The following is a 19,970-nucleotide window of genomic DNA, read 5'->3' as shown; positions in this document are numbered from 1 at the left end:
TGCGGCATTTATGCTGGTTCTCACCCATGCGTGTGGTATGCCGGCTTGTAGTTGAGCAGAGTGGCTTTTGAAGCATTTTAAGCAGAGCAATGACATTTGTATGAACAGGCCAGTTCTTTGTTTGCCCTTTTAATGCAAAATTATAATTCAAGAAAGTAACATATTAAAAATAAAACAGACCGAATTATATACAGTTTCTGTATTTTGGTTACAGAAGAGGGCATGGAAAAGAAATATTAGCCTCCGACTAATGTGTTTGTAACCTGATTTCATTTTTTTTTACTGTTATTAAGGGAAATCAACTGGGATTTTTTGGAAATCAGTCAGTGGGAAAGCAGACCTCTTCCACACTATTCCCCTGTTGTTTCTCCAGTTGCCTGTCTAGTTGATTGTACTCGAATGTCACCCGGTTGATAAAATTCCCACTGGAAACCATGCGAACCACCGTATTATCACAGCCAATCTTCATCTGAGCTGCAAAGGTGGAAACAAGGAAACCGAGTCAGTTATCATTTCCTTGCAGCGGTTAGGCATTATAAGTGTGATTAAAGATTTTCAATAATATACACAGAATACATTTTGCTGCCTGTTCCAAAATAACATTTATACTTGGTCCTATTGATTTTAACTGACCAGCAACTTCAGAGTCGTGTGAAATACTGACATCAAGGTTAATTCTCTCATTTGGTCTATAACAAAGCTTTATAGATATAGAATGTATTTTATGTTACTTTTCTTCTAGTTTTTAGGCTTAAATTCTACATTGCACCTTTATAAACAGACTCCTATAAATAAGATTATAGGCACCAGGGATTTTATTAGAACACAGGTTTCACTGTAGTAGAAATCACAGCACTTCAGGTATGGGACCTATTACTCAGAATGCTTGGGACCTGGGGTTTGCAGTATAAGCGGTGGCGGAACAGGGGGTGCGAGCGGGCTCTAGTTACGTTACTGCGTATAAGGGATCTTTCTGTAATTTAGCTCTCTATACATTAAGGGGGTTATTTGAATTTATCTCATATTTTTATTAAATCAAGCTCAACCAAACTCCCAGCCACGATTTTATCTCGAAAAAGTCGGGTAGGGAAAAAACTCAATAAAATTGAGCGAAAACCCAAATCATGCGATTTCCCGAAAACCCCAATTTTTTGGGATTATCGAACGCAACCCAGTGCAGATCACATTAACTTCAAATTGTAAAAGGGACATCTCCCATTGACTTCTACATGACCTCGGCAGGTTTGAGATGGCGGATTTTCGGATTCTGATGTTTTACAGTGTCAGGGTATAATAAATCTCGAGAAATTTGAGGTTTTTTTCTTCTAAAAATTCTAACTTTTGTCTAAAAAGACCTCAATCAGAAAATAAAAATCGAAGTTTAGTTTATAACCCTCTTAGTCTACTTAAAATAGTTTTGCCTCTTATTAGGATTAATCATATCTTAGTTTGGACCAAGTACAAGCTACTGTTTTATTATTGCAGAGAAAAAGGCAATCGTTTTTAAAAATTTGGATTATTTGGATTAAATGCAATCTATGGGAGATGGCCTTTCCGTAATTTAGAGCTTTCTGGATAACTGATCTTATAGCTGAAAGTACTGTGTGAATGGGAGCCAAATATGGCAGCTGCAACAAGTCAGACACTAGAGTAATGTGTAGCTAAATAAGTGCCATTTATTAGGCTACATTTAAAATCAGCAGTTAAATGGTATAGAATAATAAGTGTATCTATTTAGTGTGTCTGGACAAGGAGTATTTTAAGTGGAAATATGTTTACTGTATAATTTACTTGCCACACCAATTGATAGGTTGTTAGGTCATTTGGTCATAAATGGTCGAGGAGGAAGGGATCTATTAAACTGAAAAATCTCATTGGCTGGGGCTAATCAGTGGAGTGTATGGAAGATCTTTATCCAGTCTAGAACTGGATGGAACAATGCAATTTGGTCAACTGTGGATGGATGTGTTGCTTGGCCCAAGCCTATCTATTAGAAAAAGGAACATATATGCCCCTGACTCTAAAGTTCTTACAATTTCTCACTTATTAAAATCAGTTATAATAATATACTGGCATTGGTGCTGTAAGTGTTTATTTTAGGCCAGTTCTAATTGCCCTGTATTGGAAACAGTGATTAGCGCAAGGAAAATGTTGGAAGCAGTTTCCACAATACAGTTAATGCTCCCGAGTTCTCCCTTGTGTTGTATTAAGTCCCCATTGGATAGAACTCAAACAGTAATACACTGATTTTGCAACTGCTGAACTGCTAAAAAAACAGGTAGACAAAGATAATATGGATTACCCAATAGTCCTGTATTGTATGTCCACTTCATGAATTATCATACTACAGGTACGGGACCTGTTATCCAGAATGCTCAGGACCTAGGATTTTCTGGATAACAGATCTTTACAAAATTTGGATCTTTCTACTAGAAAATCATGTAAACACTAAATAAACCCAATAGGCTGGTTTTGCTTCCAATAAGGATTAATTATATCTTAGTTGGGATCAAGTACAAGATGCTGTTTTATTACTACAGAGAAAAAGGATTAAAATGGAGTCTACGGCAGATGGCATTTCTGTAATTTGGAGCTTTCTGGATAACAGGTTTCTGGATAATGTATCCCATACCTGTACTCTGTTGGGTGGATGTATCAAGTTTGATGTGAATTCTAGGCAGCACCAGATTCGGTTGAGCACCTTTTGCAGTTATATGACTGAAGGTGAACCTTTTTTATTCAAATCTATGCAGCACGTTTTTCTGTTCTCAAATTTAAATATGCAAATTAGCAGTTTGATATTTGGCTTAAGCTTTTGGAGGATTCGATATCCGCCATATTCCAATAATTAGGGATTTGGTGCATAAAATGAATAGATAAAATGTTATAAACGGATATTACATGTCTGGTTATGGAGCACATACCCTGTTCTCCAGAGATTAATTGAATAATGGGCCCTGTGCCAGTTAAGAATAAAACATGCTCACCTGAACCATGGAATGAGTGGCAGAGATCAGCGAGAGGAAACATCTTGGAAGGATCAAGACCAGCACCGCCTAAAAGTTCCACAAAATCCCCAGCATCACCACATCCTTTTGGTGGTGGCTTCTGTAACGAGATAGAGAGGAGTAATCTGTATGTACAGGTTTACATTTATACATATTTGAGCAAGAACTACAGAAACCATGGAAAATAGCCATTAGTCAACCCAAAACCTGTGGAACCCATGTGTTTATCCACAAGTAGGGCAATTTTGGGCTGACTTTAACCGTCTCTGATGTATTTCACCACTCAACCCCCGCTGCCACATTTCATTTATAAATGGTGACATTAAAGATGGGCTGTCAGAGCACAGGTATATAAGTAATTGCAGCATGTTGGGCCAGGGTGGGAAATGCAGAGTTGGCACAGGTCAACAATATATCCACTCACTCATCACTATAGCCATATGTTTGTTTTTTTCTTGAACAATGCCCTGTTTCCACAGATAAAAGACAATGATACAAGGGGGCAAATTCACTAAAGCGCAAATCGGCTAACGCTAGCGCAAATTCGCCAGCATGACGTCATTTCGTTACTTTGCCGATTTACTAATGGGCACTGGCGTAAATTTGCTAGCGAAGGGGACCTACTCTAGTGCTACTTCGCACCCTTACGCCAGGCGAAGTTGCGCTATGGCGAATGGGACATAACTATGCTAATTCACTAACTTGCGCATTTTACTGAACGTTACCTCTTGTGCCTGACTTGCCTTCGCCACCTGAGACCAGGCGAAGTGCAATAGAGTAGATAGGGCTTGCTTCAAAAAAAGTTTAAATTTTTTCTAAGTCCCAAAAACGCTGGCATCTTTTCCTTTTTAAGGGTGATAGGCTGAAAAAAATCGTACGTTTTTTTGGGGGTACCCTCTTTCCCCCTACATTTCCTAACATATGGCACCTAAACTATATTGTGGGCACATGTATAGGGCAAAATAACAACTCTATTGTATTTCATGAAGCTTTCCCTGGACTTGTGTAGTGTATTGTATTTGCTGCAACATATACGTCCATTGTATTTTAACTCGGTGCTGTATGCAAATTACGCATCGCTAGCGTAACTTCGCTTTGCTTGAAGAATTTTACTGAACGTTACCTCTTGCGCCAGACTTGCCTTCGCCACCGCAGACCAGGCAAAGTGCAATAGAGTAGACAGGACTTCCTCAAAAAAAAGTACCCAAAAAACGCTGGCGACTTTTCAGTTTTTCGGGGTGATAGGCTGCAAAAGAGCGTATTTTTTTTTTAGGGTACCCGGCTTCCCTCCTACATTTCCTAACATATGGCACATAAACTATACACTGGGCTCATGTGTAGGACAATATAACACCTCTATTTTATTTTATTAAGGTTCCCTGGGCTTGTGTAGTGAAATATATTTCTTGCAACATACACATCCATTTAAATTTTATTTCCCGCCATATGCAAATTAGCCAACGCTAGCGCAAATTCGCTTTGCTTGCAGAGTTAACGCTATCGAAAATTCGCCATCGTTGGGCGCCCTGGACGCAACTTCGCATTTTAGTGAATTAGCGTTGTCCTGGCTAATTTTCGCCTGGCGAAGTGTTGCGATGTGAGCGAAGCCGTCGCTGGCGAATTTTCGGAGGTTAGTGAATTTGCCCCTCAGATTCGATTACAGATGTTGCTTGCACAGCTGTATGGCTGTCATTATTAGCACCAGCTTTACCAAGTGGGAGCACATTTTGTACTGTATTGGTAAATCTATCCCAAATGTCCTCACACACAAAGGCAATTACACTGAAATCCTCGGTAAAAACCCTGCCTTGTGGGTAAAATCATGGCGAATTGCACCATAGCTATCCTACTGATTATAGAAACTAGGCAGTTTTATAGGATCATGTTCTCAAACACATACCCACCATGTTTTCTTACTTTTTAGTATTACAGTACGTAGAGAGTGATATTCCGAGACAATATGTTATCAGTTTTCATTTTTTATTATTTGTGGTTTTTGAGTTATTTAGCTTTTTATCCAACACCTCTCCAGTTTGCAATTTCAGCAATCTGTTTGTTAGGGTCCAAATTCCCCTAGCAACCATGCACCGATTTGAATAAGAGACTGGAATATGAATAGAAAGAGGAGTAAACAAAAGTAGCAATAACAAAACATTTGTAGCCTTGCAGAGCATTTGTTTTTAGATGGGGTCAGTGACCCCAATTTGAAACCTGGCAAGAGTCAAAAGTAGAAGGCAAACAGGGTCGGATAAAAAAAACCTGGTGGGCCCCGTCGGCCCAGACCCCAACCTGCTGGTACTCACTCAGGCCACTGATCTCCCTCCCCTGATGCGCTGAAGGTAGCTTTAATGTACGCAAAGGGCAGGTTGTGGGGGCCTGTGTAGGGGTGTGTGGGGGGTGTCCCTTGGGGGTGCGGGTGTCCCTGGGGAGGTAGCAGTGGGCCCTACACCCACCACTCTGACCCTGAAGGAAAATAATGAAAAAAAAACTATATAAATTAAATAATGAAGACCAATTGAAAAGTTGTTTAGAATGACCAATTCTATAGCATACTAAAAGTTAATTTAAAGATAACCCACCCCTTTAAACGGCACAACTGCATGTGTTTGAAGACATCAAAATGCAATTCTGTATTCAAAATATTTGCACTTGTATGAGTATATGGAAATTAGAAAATTGCAGGCTGCTCTAATCACCAAGGAGATGTCAGTCAAATGTATTTAAATCATTTGACTTCATGGGGGAGATTGTAGCTTTCTTATAGAAAAAAGCAGGGTAATCTGTTCTCATAGGTATGCATTAGTGGCTGCTGATTGGCCAAAGCTTACCTGCAGAGGTAAAGGCGCGAAAACTGGGAAGTTATAAATAGAAGCATGCATCTGGAGTTAGCTCAGGTGTGTGCAAGCTGGGCAGAGGATTCATTCCCACCCACCCATCCTGTTTATTTCAGATTAAGAAATATACTATATAAATTTAAATTTAAAAAAAAATTGTCACAGCGGGAGAATATGGAGAATTGTTTTATTGGGGCTCTTGGCTAGTATATATGGCAGAGTCATATTATAATTTTTGGCAGCCTATGTTTGTTTCATGTGCAAGGCTGGCTAGGTGAAATAAAGGTAATATTAATTTCTGGACATTTTTGAGCATTTTCTGTTAATAAACGCTGCGGCCATTCTCCCTCCTATACTTTGTTTTTTCTTGAGTCTTTATTTTACAGTTATGTGTTATAGTAAATATATAAAATGATAGCATGGTTCTGGATACATCCGCCTCCCATGTATTTCAGGAAGTATATTGTGTTTAAAGGATCAATAAACACTGATGTTTTGTTAATTAGTTTTTGTATGATATACTTCACAGTGTAATGTTAATTTCTTGGTACAAAAGGAGGTTGTACATGGAAGCACCTTCATTGATGATTGCTTAGAGTCAGATCATGAGAGATCGGGTCATGCCTCGTCACACTCTTCAATACATAAAGTGATGTATCACACAGGGGAATACCATGCACTGCTACTAATAGTGATGGGCGAATTTGGGGCGTTTCGCCGAAAATCTTGCGAATTTCCCACGAAATTCGCAAAACGGCGAAAATGCGCCGGCATCAAAAAACGGACGCCATTTTTTTATGCTGGCGAATTTTTGCTGCGGTTTCGCGAATCGTGGGAATTCGTCTCAAATTCGCACCTGGCGAATAAATTCGCCCATCACTAGCTACTAACATCATGTGTAACCGCTTAACAATTCTATCACTCGTACACAACAACATAATGAAGATGGTTAGTGCCACGTACCTTTAACTGGAGCTCATTGAAGTGTCCCAGTGTAAGGTCAAATATTTTCATCACCACGGGATAAATGATGGAAAAGCTACAGTTCCGGTGCTGATGGGGAATTATCATTGTAAATCTTCCATTAGGTGCCTGTGAGATCACATTACAAGCTAAAGGAAGGAAACATACGTTGATTATTCCGTCAGATCCCAGATATCCATATTATATATATGCTTGCAGGAAACGGAGCAGAGATACATCTGTGGATGAAGTGATTATTGTGCATTTTTTTATTCATTATTTTAGAATTAATAGAAACAAAATAAAAGATCATTGCTGCATAGTCCACACTGCAGTTTTCAGGTGCTAATTGCAGTGTTATATTAATCTATAATGTTTTTTGTAGAATTCCAGTGCCAATGAGTATTGTATTTGCCTAACTTTGGCCATAATTTGGAAACAAGTTTTGTCGAATCAGCAGTTACAGCAGAGAGGATTGATTAATTACCAGCATGCACCATTATTAATGCCATTCATTGGGTGCAAGTCAATTGCTTCCATGTATAAAAATAACAAGCGGAACCCTTTAAATCTGCCATGTCTAGAGATGCAATAATTCCAGGCAGAACCGCCATCTGAAATCGCAGGGCCCCATACGACAAAATTTCCTGGGCCCCCTTGGCTGCACACACCGCAAGCCCCACCTACAGGTCCACCCCCCACCACACAGTAAAAAAACAAAAAAAAATATTGGTGGCTAGGACCCCACATGGAAAAAAAAATTGGTGGCCAGGGCCCCCCCTCCACATTATGAGAAAATTGGTGGCCAGGGCCCCTTAAACGTCCATGCCATCCCAAAGTCAGCAGCTCTCAGAAAGATGGGGAGTCCAGCTAATCAAGTAAGTGTGGCGTGGCCGGGCCCCCCTTACCCTCGGGCCCCCTACAACTCTCCCCCCTGTCCCCCCCTGATGGCTGCCCTGATTCCAGGGTGCCATACTGATTCAACGAATGCACATACTCCTAGCTGCAAGGTGCAAGTGTAAGGAGCATGTATGGGGCAAGTAACTTCTTAAATGGAATTCAAGTGCATGAAATTTGGCATTCAGTTCAATGCTAGTGCACTGGAGCTTGTGGTCATAAACGAGCCTTCATGCCAAATCATTATACATAGAGATGTATGCACTGCATCCACTATTTTAGGATTTAGCCGAATCCGAATCCTGCTGAAAAAGACTGAATCCTGGCCAAATACCAAATCCAGGATTTGATGTATACCTAGTAATAAATGATCATCGGTGTTGGATGCCCCACATCTAAGTTCTCACTCTCTCCTCTCTCGCAAAAGTATAATGTTAGGGTTAGTTCACAAGAGGAGACTCTGGGAGATTTAGTCGCCTGGCGACTAATCGCCTCTTCTTCTGGGAAGTTTCCTTGTGAGGCAACTTCAGACGACTTCTGAAAACGCAGTGCTTTAGCGCAGGCGACTTTTCATTATAGCGGATGGGAAGACACGCAGAGGCAGTTCGGGGAGATTGTCGCCCAGAAGAAGAAGTGATTAGTCGCCAGGTGACAAAATCTCCCCGAATCTCCTCGTGTGAACTGACCCTTAAAAGTAGTGCCTTTGTCTTGGTCTTTTATTGATCCAATTGCATTATCTAGCTATTATATCTAAACCCTGTTCCTCTCCCCCAAACTACCTAAAACTCTTTCTCTTGCCAAACCTCCCTGACACACAACTTGCAATCTTTTTACCTGCAGCCCAATCTGCAAGTCACAATCCCACAGAAATGAATTTATGAAAATTTGGAGGCTAGAGTGGCACTGGCTTGCGAAAATAAAATCAGAACAATGTGCCAGACCCAATCCAAACTGCCAAATCCACATTCTACTAACTCCTGCCCTGCACTGGGGGTCTCCCCATAGTACCAGAACTACTGCAAGACTTGACTTCCACTCACTTCTTAGTCCCCAATTTACTTTCTTTCTTTCTTCAACTAAATTTTCTTTTCCACAGAGACATGTAACACATGCATTTCTTATGGTTCATGCTGTTTTTCATTGCTCTGCTGACGTTTCAAAAATAAAAAAATCGTCAATATTCTTATTGTCTACATGCTGGTTTAGCACAATGAATATTTTAAAATTTTGTACAAAAGGACTCTTTTCTAGCTGGTTCAATCCCTTCCTTCCAGTTTAAACACTGGCAGTCGGGCAAAAAAAAAGCAGTTGCAGTAGGTGCTCGTCTCCTATTGAAATTCTCTTAAAAGGTTGATTCACCTTTAAGTTAACTTTTAGAATTTTATAGAATTCTAAGCAAATTTTCATCTGGCCTTCATTTTTTTCTTTTCTATAGTTTTTAAAAAAATGTTTTGCCTTCTTCTTCTGACACTTTCAAATGGGGGTCACTGACCCCATATAAAAACAATTGCTCTTTAAGACTGCACATTTATTTTAATTGGTACTTTTTATTAAGTATTTCATTTTTACATTTATTAATCATTATTATTAATCAGGCCCTCTCCTATTCACATTTCAGTCTCAATCAATGCATGGTTGCTAGGGTAATTTGGACCAACACAACTGGAGAGCTGCACTAAGGCTGCACTTACAGCAGTTTTCACTGCAAACCCTGGTACAGGTGTGGGATCCATTATCTGGAAACCCATTATCCAGAAAGATCTGAATTACGGAAAGGCCATCCCTCATAGACTGCAATTTATCCAAATAATCCAAATTTCCTTTTTCACTGTAGTAATAAAACTGTACCTTGTACTTGATCCAAACTAAGATATAATTAATCCTTATTGGAAGCAAAACCAGTCTATTGGATTTATTTAATGTTTACATGATTTTCTGGTAGACTTAGGTATGAAAATCCAAATTATGGAAAGATCTGTTATCCGGATAGCCCCAGGTCCCAAGTATTCTGGACAACAGGTCCCATACCTGTACTAGTGTACAGAGGGCAGCAGAATTGAAATGCTGGGCTCCTTGATTCCCCATAGGTCTGTACAAACAGCAAGTCAGGACTCATTTTCTCCATTCATTGTATAAAGATTTTGTGTTTCCAATTCCTCTCCTTGAGCCACAATAATGCAGCAGAGCTGAGGAGGCTTGGAATGGTTTGTGTATGTGCAGACATTGTGAATTCCATAACACCATTTAAGCCTGACCAAAAACAATAATTGCAATAAAAAAAGAGAAACGAGTTGATGGAAAAAAATTCATTTGCTGGTGAAAGTCACGTATTTATGAAAGACAGACTGGTATGCAGTAGGAATATAAGATACATATGAAGTCTGTTTTCTATATTAAAACTCATTAGTTAACATACAATTAGAATTCTTTTCCCCAAGCTGTAATGCCTGAGGTATTCAGTCCAACGTCTTGTTATTAATGAATGGAGCTTTCCAAAATAAAAATACACGAGTAGGCTTTACTAATCTGTTTTGAAACCATCTAACTTATGGCTATTGCCTTCTGCATTGTTTTACACATACTTGGCAGGAGGGGTATTAAAAGCAATAAACAGCCATGATTAGGTTTGGCCGTGTAAGGAGCTTGTCTGGTTGTAAAACCCTGCACAATATTTATACGTTAGAACAATAAATTTTGCCATTCTGAGATGCCATATACAGCTAGAACTCTCTGTGGAAAAATCAATAGTCATTTCTGGCTGGACATTTATCAGCTGAGGCTAACAGTCACTCCATTATTTCATTGCCCTAGAGAGACATATGATCTCGCTGGCTGCTTGGGACGAGGACTGAGGCAAGGAAAAGGAGCCAACTTACGGAACAGATTAGGAATCTTGCGTATTGTTAACGTAAATCCGTGTCCTGGCTGCTGGACCCTGAAGAAAATCATTGCCACATTTTGAGATGACCTTGTAATGCTCCCCACGTTGCCATCCTCACAGAGATCCGTGTAGCGTTCCACCATGGAAAGAGGATGATCCAAGGAACTTGGAAACTTTTCGCCTTTAATGATCCAGCCATCGAAAACCTAAAGACATGCAAGAGTTAAATGCACTAAAGCCAGTGCTAGACATGATCATAAAAAAATTAATCAAACAAGAGGGGGGATATGTGCTGACATATCTGTTCTGGTTTATGTTCCTAACTACAAGTAATTGGAATTATTAATCTGTAATTTAAAGAATGAAGGTGGAATTTGAGGAATTACTCCCCAACTCTAGTTTAAGTAGTCCCAGGGGAATGTTTGCAAAAGCACAGACCACTTTAACGCTCACACAAAAAGCACATTACAGGAAAAACGTACGCAATAAAGTAGCCTTTAGGTTTTGTTTATTTTACCTTAAAACTGCTTTGTTGTATTTGTTTCACTGTGGTTTTAACCCCTTTCATTGAGTTGGATGTGTCCCTTTCTTTCCTATCTTGCCCAATGTTTCAAGCAGGTAACATTTATATCCCATATTGTGATTATGCCAAGAGAGGTGTGTAAAGAATTTCTGCTGCCTGTGTGTAGGGGTAGAACTAAAAAGAACAATTTAAATAGTATTGCTGAATATTTGGGCATGTACAGCAGCCCCATGAGCCCGCAGTGCAATATATGAACAAATGTATTTTTTGTTGCTCTCCAGCTTTTCCTACGTAGTGGGTCAGTTACGTAATATAACACATATTCAAAAGCCTGATTAAATCAAAATTAGAATGTTGTACAACAATGTCCTTGGCTGGGCTGAAGGCCATTAAAATCTCTTGGAGGGTCTCCAGTTGGCGAACCCTCATAGAGTTTATTAATGCAAGACATACACAGATATGGAATGGATGATGGCGTAACTTCACACATTATACTAATACCCCTCTATAAAGGTCATCATAATGGTACTCATTGTTTGTTCACAGTGACCTCATACCTATATACAGGTTATGAACTTACATGTAACACTTTATAGATGTAGCCCTGGAATAACATTACTCAAGATTTTATTGTGTCTTTTTGCTCAAAACCTCAGGTTTTTTTGCAACTCTATGGCCAACTGTTAAAATGCTTTTAAATTCAAGTTTAAATTCAAAATTATTCGGCATTTTATGTTTGAAAAAAAAAAAAACTCAGCCTGGAGGAAAAGCATTTTTATTTGCTGAATGCAAATAGGGTTAGTGATCTCCATATTAATGATTTAATACATCTAACAGTTAAAAGCGTATCTAAAGGCAAAAAATTAATTCATTTAACGTTACTCATATCTTAAGTCTACTAGAAAATCATGTAAACATTAAGGGGATTATTTACTAAAACTCAAATTTATGTCATCTTCTTAATAAACCAAGCTCGACCAAACTTGCATCCATGATTTTATCTTATTTATCAATTAAAAAAAACTTGAAAAAGTCGGATCAGGAAAAGACTGGATAAAATTGAGCGAAAAATTGAATTGTACAAGTTTTTCAGATTTGACACCCGAATAGCTCTATTTTTTCTGGTTATCGCATGAAAACCCCAAATTTTTCAGATTATCTCACGAAACCCAGCACAGATCACAATAAATTCAAATTGTAAAAGGGACATCTGCCATTGATTTCTACATGACCTCGGCAGGTTTGAGATGGCAGATTTTTGGATTCAGACTTTTAGCAGCTTTGGGGTATCAATTGGAGTTTTGCTCAAAGAACCTCAGCCAGAAAAATGTGAGGTTTAATAAATACCCCCCCTAAAATGCCTCCAATAAGAATTAATTACATTTTAGTTTGAATCAAGTATAAGGTAGTGTTTTATTACTACAGAGAAAAAGGAAATAATTTTTAAAAATTTGGGTTATTTGGATATAATGAAGTCAATGGGAGACAGCCTTTCCATAATTTGGAGCCTTCTAGATAATGGGTTTCCTGTAGTCCCTAGTTGCTGACTGTTGACTGAAAAGCCTGGTATTATAGGTCTAAAACTGCTAATAATGCAGAAACCACAAAGAATCAAAAATGAATGTAACTTGCTAAAGTGGTCAGAGAAACACTCTGATAAAGATTACATTTTCAGGTTTAGATCCCCTTTAATACCATTTCACTTAAGGAGGCTCCCTGTGAAACATATGTATATATATATATATATATATATATATATATATATATATATTCTATATACCTGACTTGACAGGAGTTAATAGCCTCGGGATACATCAGTTGCATGTGAGTGTATGGACATAAGGGATTGTTTATAAAAGTCTCCTGGCTAAAGATTCAGTACGGAGAAGATTTAACATAAACCTACCAATGGGATTTTGTGCCCTGAACAATTTCACAACCAAGAAATAACTGAGCCTCGTGATACGATTACATTCAGTAATATCTTAAGCCTTTCCCTCTGGAGGAATATCATATCAAATCATATTATATGTTAGTGGAGGAACAGAAAGCTTACATGTAGAGATCCATTCGTTTGGCTATTTCGCCAAACAAGAGGATCTCTCCCCGATATGCCCACACTGGATCAAAATGCTGCCAATAAAGGCGGTCAGATCGCGGGACCACATCAATGAACAGATGCCGCCACGGTCCGACAGGAGTTTTAGCCCTGCCCAATCGACATATGCCCGACTTTTAGCCAGATATCGATCGGGGAACCCCGTCAGAGGGCCCCACACATTGGCCAATAAGCTGCCTACTCGGTCTGTCGGCAGCTTTTATCGGCTCGTGTATGTCTTTTAGATTATTTTACAGATTATTTTACATAAATTAAACTTCAGTCCTGCATGGCACACAGGTTACTTAACAGGTTCATTGACCACTTTTTCACTTAAAAAATAAACAAACCCTAAGCATCCCACATTGTACCTGTACATCAAAAGGGGTAAAAAATATACTTTGGCACTTTGATCTAAGGTATAAACTTCTATTTTACATGCCATCCTTAGTTTCCAGTCAGAGGAGTAATAGCAACAGATGTGGCGTATTTGTGTACTGGATCTACAGAGGGAAAGAAGAGAAAAGGAACCTGGGCCCTGGCCACCCAGTTCTGCTCCCCATGGCACTGGGGGGAGGGTGGGAGATGGAGGGCAGACATCGGAAAATTGGGGCCCTTGATTTTGCAGTTACAGATCTGGTGGGCCCTGGACACTCAGTCCGACACTGTACAGCAAAACTGAAGAACTGAAGTATAAATAGGGTAACTTGGACAAAACTAAATAGATCATCTCTCCCTTTAAAAAGCTGTGTATACAGTATAAGTCTTATGTATCTATTGTTGATGATTGTCATTGAAAGAGAACATTGAAAGACTTTAACAGTAGATGACAATTTATCATGTAGGGAGTTGCCCTGTAACTAACATACTGAAATGTTATGTCCCATGTGGCCCCCCTTCAAATCGCTGACTGACAAGCAGGTTAGAGAGCTGCAAAAGAGAAAGCTGAGTTGAAGCTATTATGTAAAGACACCCATACACGGGCCAGACAGACCGAGTCGGCAGCTTATTGGCCCGTGCATGGGGCCATCCACTGGGCTTCCCCGATCAAAAGTCGACCAGATCTCGATCGGGCAAGTTAAAAAATCCCGTCGGATCAGTGCCGCGATCCAGCGGCCTGTTTCAGATGCATTATGATCCGATTGTTGGGCCCTAGGGCCCACGATCAGATCAGCCCGATATCGACTCAATATGGGCATATCGGGGAAAGATCCGCTCGTTGATTGGTGATTTTGCAAAACGAGCCGATCTCTATGTCTATGGCCACCATTAGACATCCAGTCACTCCAGCCTTTGTAGATGACATTTTTGGCTAACTAACAATATTGAAAACATTTTTTTATTTTACACTTAGCCTATCTTTTTAATCGGTTTTTATTATTACACTGAACTAGATGAACTAGATGAAGTTCCAAGATGTTCCAAGAGCAAGGGGGCAATGATAAGGGGTAGATAAATAAACACCAGACAAGGACATCAGGAGTGGTGATTGTTAAAAGGACAACATTGTGTGTATTGAGCAATAAGTATCACTCAAAAAAGAAAAAAAAACATTGAATGGAATGTTAACCTTCAATATTAACTTCATACCAGCTGCCAGCACTGAAAATGTAAGGCAATATGCCCTCATTTTATTATTCTTCAAGATTTTGGAGCAATTTTACATTTTGTTCTGTATCAATACAGTATGAAATTAAGCTGCTATCTGGGCATTTAGAACTCCCCAGTAAGCTGGTAAATGTGCACTTTACACCCTCATAAATATGCTATTTTATTCCTACCACTGAGCAGGTATTAGAGAGACAACTTGGAAGTATTAAGCTGGCCATAGACGCAAAGATCCGATCATACGAATCAACGTACGATCGGACTTTCCCATCTCCCGACCCTCCACTAACCATTCAGATCAAAGTCTTTACCATTCCGATCAAATAAGAACAGATCACCCAATGTTCTGCCCCTGACAGCAATCGTACGATACTTATGTCTGACAACACTAGTGACAGTCTCCCACTGAAAATCGTACGATCGGCAATACACGCAGAGATATTATCGGCAGGCGACAGAAATTTTCTAACCTGTCCGATCGACCAAACGACCGATCTCCGACGGACGAAAAATGTCGGGACTCTCCACACATGGTCCGAAAATCATATGAATCCACGATTCGTACAATCGGATCTTTGCGTCTATGGCCAGCTTAACACACATGAAATGTCTTCTGAAGTCTCTTCAAAAGAACCAATAGGCTTGATTATGCTCAACCATGAAAACTAAATGCTGATGGATTGGTATGGTTTTCTTCAGTATATTACATTATACATATTAAACACATAGATGTTAAGGATACACTGAGCTCCCAATGAAAACACTATTTAGGAATTTTGATACTGGTGAAAAGGGTAACTTAAGGGCCAGACTATAATGGCCTTCATTGCCTGGTTGCTCAAGGTTGCTGAATATGTTCCAATACATTTTAGCCCTAAATAAAGTATCTCCAACTTTGATTTCAGACACACTCATCTTAAAGTCCCTCTCCGACTTCATTAATGACAATGTGCACAGTTTTGGAGCTTTGTGGTGGGAATGACAAACTGAAAAACTGACCTGAGCCCACCAACCCACTTTGTCAATCATGCAAATTGCAAGTGACATCACCGTAGACTGGAAATGATGTCACATGACGTGTAAATATATGTACATAGGAATAAGTTGATGGAGAAAAGAAGGGCCCCAACAATGAAAAGATGATCTAGTGTTACTAAAGCAATTATATAATCTCTCAAAATAAATTCACAAAGATTAGACACTTAGCAGCTCTTTTATAAATGGCAAAGATTTGATATGCAGATATATCTGTACATAAGAGTAGATAGAAAATATATCTTTTGGGATCAGCAGTAGAGAAAATTATGGGACCTGTTTGGGTACATTATCCCACATACCTTTATGACAATGAAATGCTTTTATTGAAGTTATAAACTGGTCCACTAAATGGGATCACAGAGCTCCATATATTCATTGTGTATGTATTCCCACCTCCCAAATTTTAGTTACAGACAGGGCATACACATCTGTATATAGTTTTTCCTACTACATCTATGTATCTTGCAGGATAATATTCACATCTAGAAACACTTGCTAAAGTTGTAGGGATTTATTAATTAAAAATTGGTATTGATAAATCAATTCCCGTTGATCCATAATGATTTTGTGATCACCCCAAATAACGAATCTGATCAAATTAGACTCATTCGGACAGATTCATTCTGGATCAATCTAATAGTGATCTTTATCCCCAGGAAGCATTAATTAGCTAAGTATCAAGCAATGCTTTTCTAAAAAGTTAATTGCCCATAGCCTTCTATGGGTTCCAACATTCCAGACTATTGGTTCTCTTTTAGCTCTTCTGGGTTAATGAATCCTGGTAGATCTCAATACTTATTGATATTGAACTTAGTTAACATATCTGTCCCCTAGTTTCTGAATATAATATGCAAACAGAAGCAGCCCCTGTATTTTCTTCAGTTTTAACTGTTATGGGTAGGAAAAGGCTTAGGATTTTGATATTTGTAGTTTTGCTAGAGATTGTGGATCAGTAAATGCTAACTAATGATCCCAAGTGTACTGGGATTTTACTTTATTTACTAAACCTTAAATTCTTCTGGGAACGTATACCAAGAATGCATGTCACGGTGTTGCCGTGTACAAAGGCAGCTCTCTGATATACACATTAGGTGCATCAGATTCAGGGGGTTATTTACTAAACCTCAAATTTATCTTGTCGGACCTTTTGGGGTAAAAACTCGAATTTATTGTGGAAGAAAAACTTACATTTTTTTAAATGTAATATACCCCGGTGCTGCAAAAAAGTCAGAATCTGAAAATCCGCCATCTCAGACCTGTAGAGTTCATGTATAAGTAAATGGGAGATGCACCTATTCTAAATGGAAGTAATTGTGGTTTGCACTGGGTTTAGCCCGATAATCTGATAAATTTGGGGTTTTCTGGCAAAAACCCTAAAAAAATCTAAATATTCAGGTAAAAAGTCTGGTTGATTTCATCTGTTTTTTTCCAGATCCTAATTATGCAAGTTATTTTATTAATAAATAAGGCATAACCGGGGATGGGAGTTTGGTAGAGCTTTTTTTATTTCAATTATGAGATAAATTCGGATTTTAGTAAATAACTCCCTTAGCATGTACCAATCTAATACAAGCAAATGTTTGATTGATTACTGTTGATTTCTAGACCTGGGCAAACTTTGTACCCATTAATACATAGCCACCTTAGTCTTTATCAAGGATGCCCTGCCTAAGGCAATGCAGCTAATACAGAACTGCAACACAAGACTTAGCTAACAGATTTCTAAAATTCCACTGGATTGTTTCTCTGTTATCAGAATAACATCAAATATCAGATGCTGCATAGCCTATACCCTACCTTAAGAATGTCCCCTCCAATGCAGTCAATGTTTACAAAGTTATATTCAATGACGATAAACTCCTCTGGTTCTCCAATGAGGAAGAGAGCGCAGTGTAACTGAGGGCGGTCTGCCTGGAATGTAAATTGACCTTCTATACTCAGCATATCAATGCATCCTAATAACAGGGAAGAAGGAGACAGAGGAACAGGGAAAGGATCTTAATATCATCAAGCAAAATGTACAGAGTTATAGCTTTAATATAAAAAATTGCCTTTCATAAATGTTCTAATACACCGCAGAGTTCAGTGTTATCAGCACTTGAAAATATGTAGGATTAGAACGGATTTCAGCTGCATTGCTCAGTAATCTTTATAAGAACACGCAGAATAGAACTTTTTCTGTCATTTATTTTTTTTAGTGATAAACAGAACAAAGGATTTAAAATGAATTAGGAGTTAGATCTAATAGCAAGTTAGATATAAGTAAGCAAAAAAGTTTTAAAGGACCAACTTATGTTAAAGGCATATATTTAAATTATTTAACTAGATATTGGCACGGCAGAAAATGTTCAGATTAACAATGAACTGTTGAAACTATATCATGCTTTCATGTGTATAATCAAGTCTTCTCTTTAAAACAGCAGGTTCTGCTTTCTCCCTTGCAGCTTTTACAAAAAGTACTGGAAAATGAATGGTTAAATGGAGGCTTTGGAAACTCTCCGAAATATCCAAATGTGTATCTTACATTATCGCCATGGAAAAAAATGCATACTTACTGAGTGACCTTCGATAAATTTGCCCTTCTGACAGCTCTCTCTTAAAGTCTGAGTTTAATAAAAACATTGCATCTTCTGCAGCCTCCCTCATCTCAAATTAAAAAAAAAAAAAAGACATCAATAAGTAGGATAATTCCAATATCTAAACTTTAATAAAGAGACTTTTAGAATATAAGCAAGAGCTAGCAAACTTGTAGCCCTGAGGGACCTGCCTAAATAAGGGCACAGAGTGCTAAATGCCTGCATGGCAGGTGCAAGAATAGAAGGGCATGCTCACCTGTATATACCTGCTTTCTCCCCTCAGAACAGCCAGGAACAGAAGTATCAAACACCAGTCAGGTCTAGAAGCAGGAGTCATGATGCAGATACTGTGTGTCCGTCCCTTGCAGTTTGTCTTTGCCTCCCTTCTTCTTGCCTGTGTTGATATCTAGGAGGAGCCTGAGGGGGTTTCTGACAGACCACCTTATATAGAAAATTGAAGGGGAAGGCACTTGGTCTTCACACTGATAGGAAATCAGTAACCATGGGTTACCCTCCCTGTAAGAATAGTTGGATGTGACGCAGAGAAGAATACCAAATCCTACCCAAGTCACATATTTCATTTTTAACCTTTCTTTGCATTTTGTCATTGGCTGGTGATTGGGAAATGTCATAGTAGGTAAAACAAGCTATCTGTGCATGGCATTGGGTTGCAGACAAGAAGGCTTGAAGGTACTTGTACAGTACCATTCATTTATGGGGAAAACGCTAGGTTAATTGTGGTAATTAAACATTTACAGATGATGAAAAAAACTTACAGACATCGTGGACTTTATCAAGAGCCCGTAGGTTCAATATTCCAATATTTTATGCACGTTTGACACTATGTCGAAGAAATTTAGATTGATCAATGGTGTAATCCAAATAGATTTCTTGTAATTCAGTAAAGATTCCCATACATATACTCCCATTATAAAAGGTGTGTATGTGCAGGGTTGATTGAAAAGACCATAATTAAAGTGGCTATGTTTTGGGATGCTTAATCTGAATACAAAAGTAAGACAAGTATAGAGTTGAACATGCCAGCTTATATCTGTTCAGAGCAGCAAACAGCTTTACAATTCACACCGACCACTGATATTTGTGTTCGTTTTGTTAGAACTAAAGTATAAGGCTACTCATTCACATCAGCCCGACAAAACTTGCATTTTACCAACCAGCCTCCTTCAGCTCACCTTAGAGACATCAATGATCAGACCCACCTCTTCCAGTTATCAAGGGGTATACCGGCCCAAATTCAGGTTTCTGTTGCACCTAATATAAAAGTATAAAAGTATTGGCCCCGGCATATCCATAATGTCATCAGGAGGTGGAGTCCGAATGAATTGGCATCCAAAAAAGTAAATCATTGGGGAAATGAAAGGAAATGTTCATTCAAACTGAATGGGCCGTTCTTCACAGTAATTAGTAAATATGAACAATCCATTAGCACATAACAACATAAACACCAAGTGAGAGGGTACTATAGATGCACTGTAAGTGAAAAGATAGTTATTTTTCTGCAAACTAGCAAGTAGAGGACTCCA

General features: G+C 38.8%; 1 protein-coding gene across 1 annotated transcript; it reads right to left on the bottom strand.

Moving 5' to 3' along the window:
* Window positions 1-116: 116 nt before the first annotated feature.
* crhbp.L (corticotropin releasing hormone binding protein L homeolog) lies at window positions 117-18,893 on the bottom strand. Its single transcript, XM_018265371.2, has 7 exons — window positions 18,683-18,893; window positions 18,406-18,496; window positions 17,648-17,805; window positions 10,579-10,789; window positions 6,806-6,954; window positions 2,988-3,108; window positions 117-474 (listed from the first exon to the last, which is right to left on the bottom strand). The coding sequence occupies exons 1-7, from the start codon at window positions 18,761-18,763 to the stop codon at window positions 320-322; spliced, it is 966 nt and encodes a 321-aa protein (XP_018120860.1). The 5' UTR covers window positions 18,764-18,893; the 3' UTR covers window positions 117-319.
* Between the last annotated feature and the right edge of the window lie 1,077 nt (window positions 18,894-19,970).

The sequence above is a fragment of the Xenopus laevis genome, chromosome 1L, assembly GCF_017654675.1.
Source record: "Xenopus laevis strain J_2021 chromosome 1L, Xenopus_laevis_v10.1, whole genome shotgun sequence".
NCBI classification, from domain to species: Eukaryota; Metazoa; Chordata; class Amphibia; order Anura; family Pipidae; genus Xenopus; species Xenopus laevis.
This window is presented reverse-complemented; position numbering and strand designations above follow the sequence as displayed.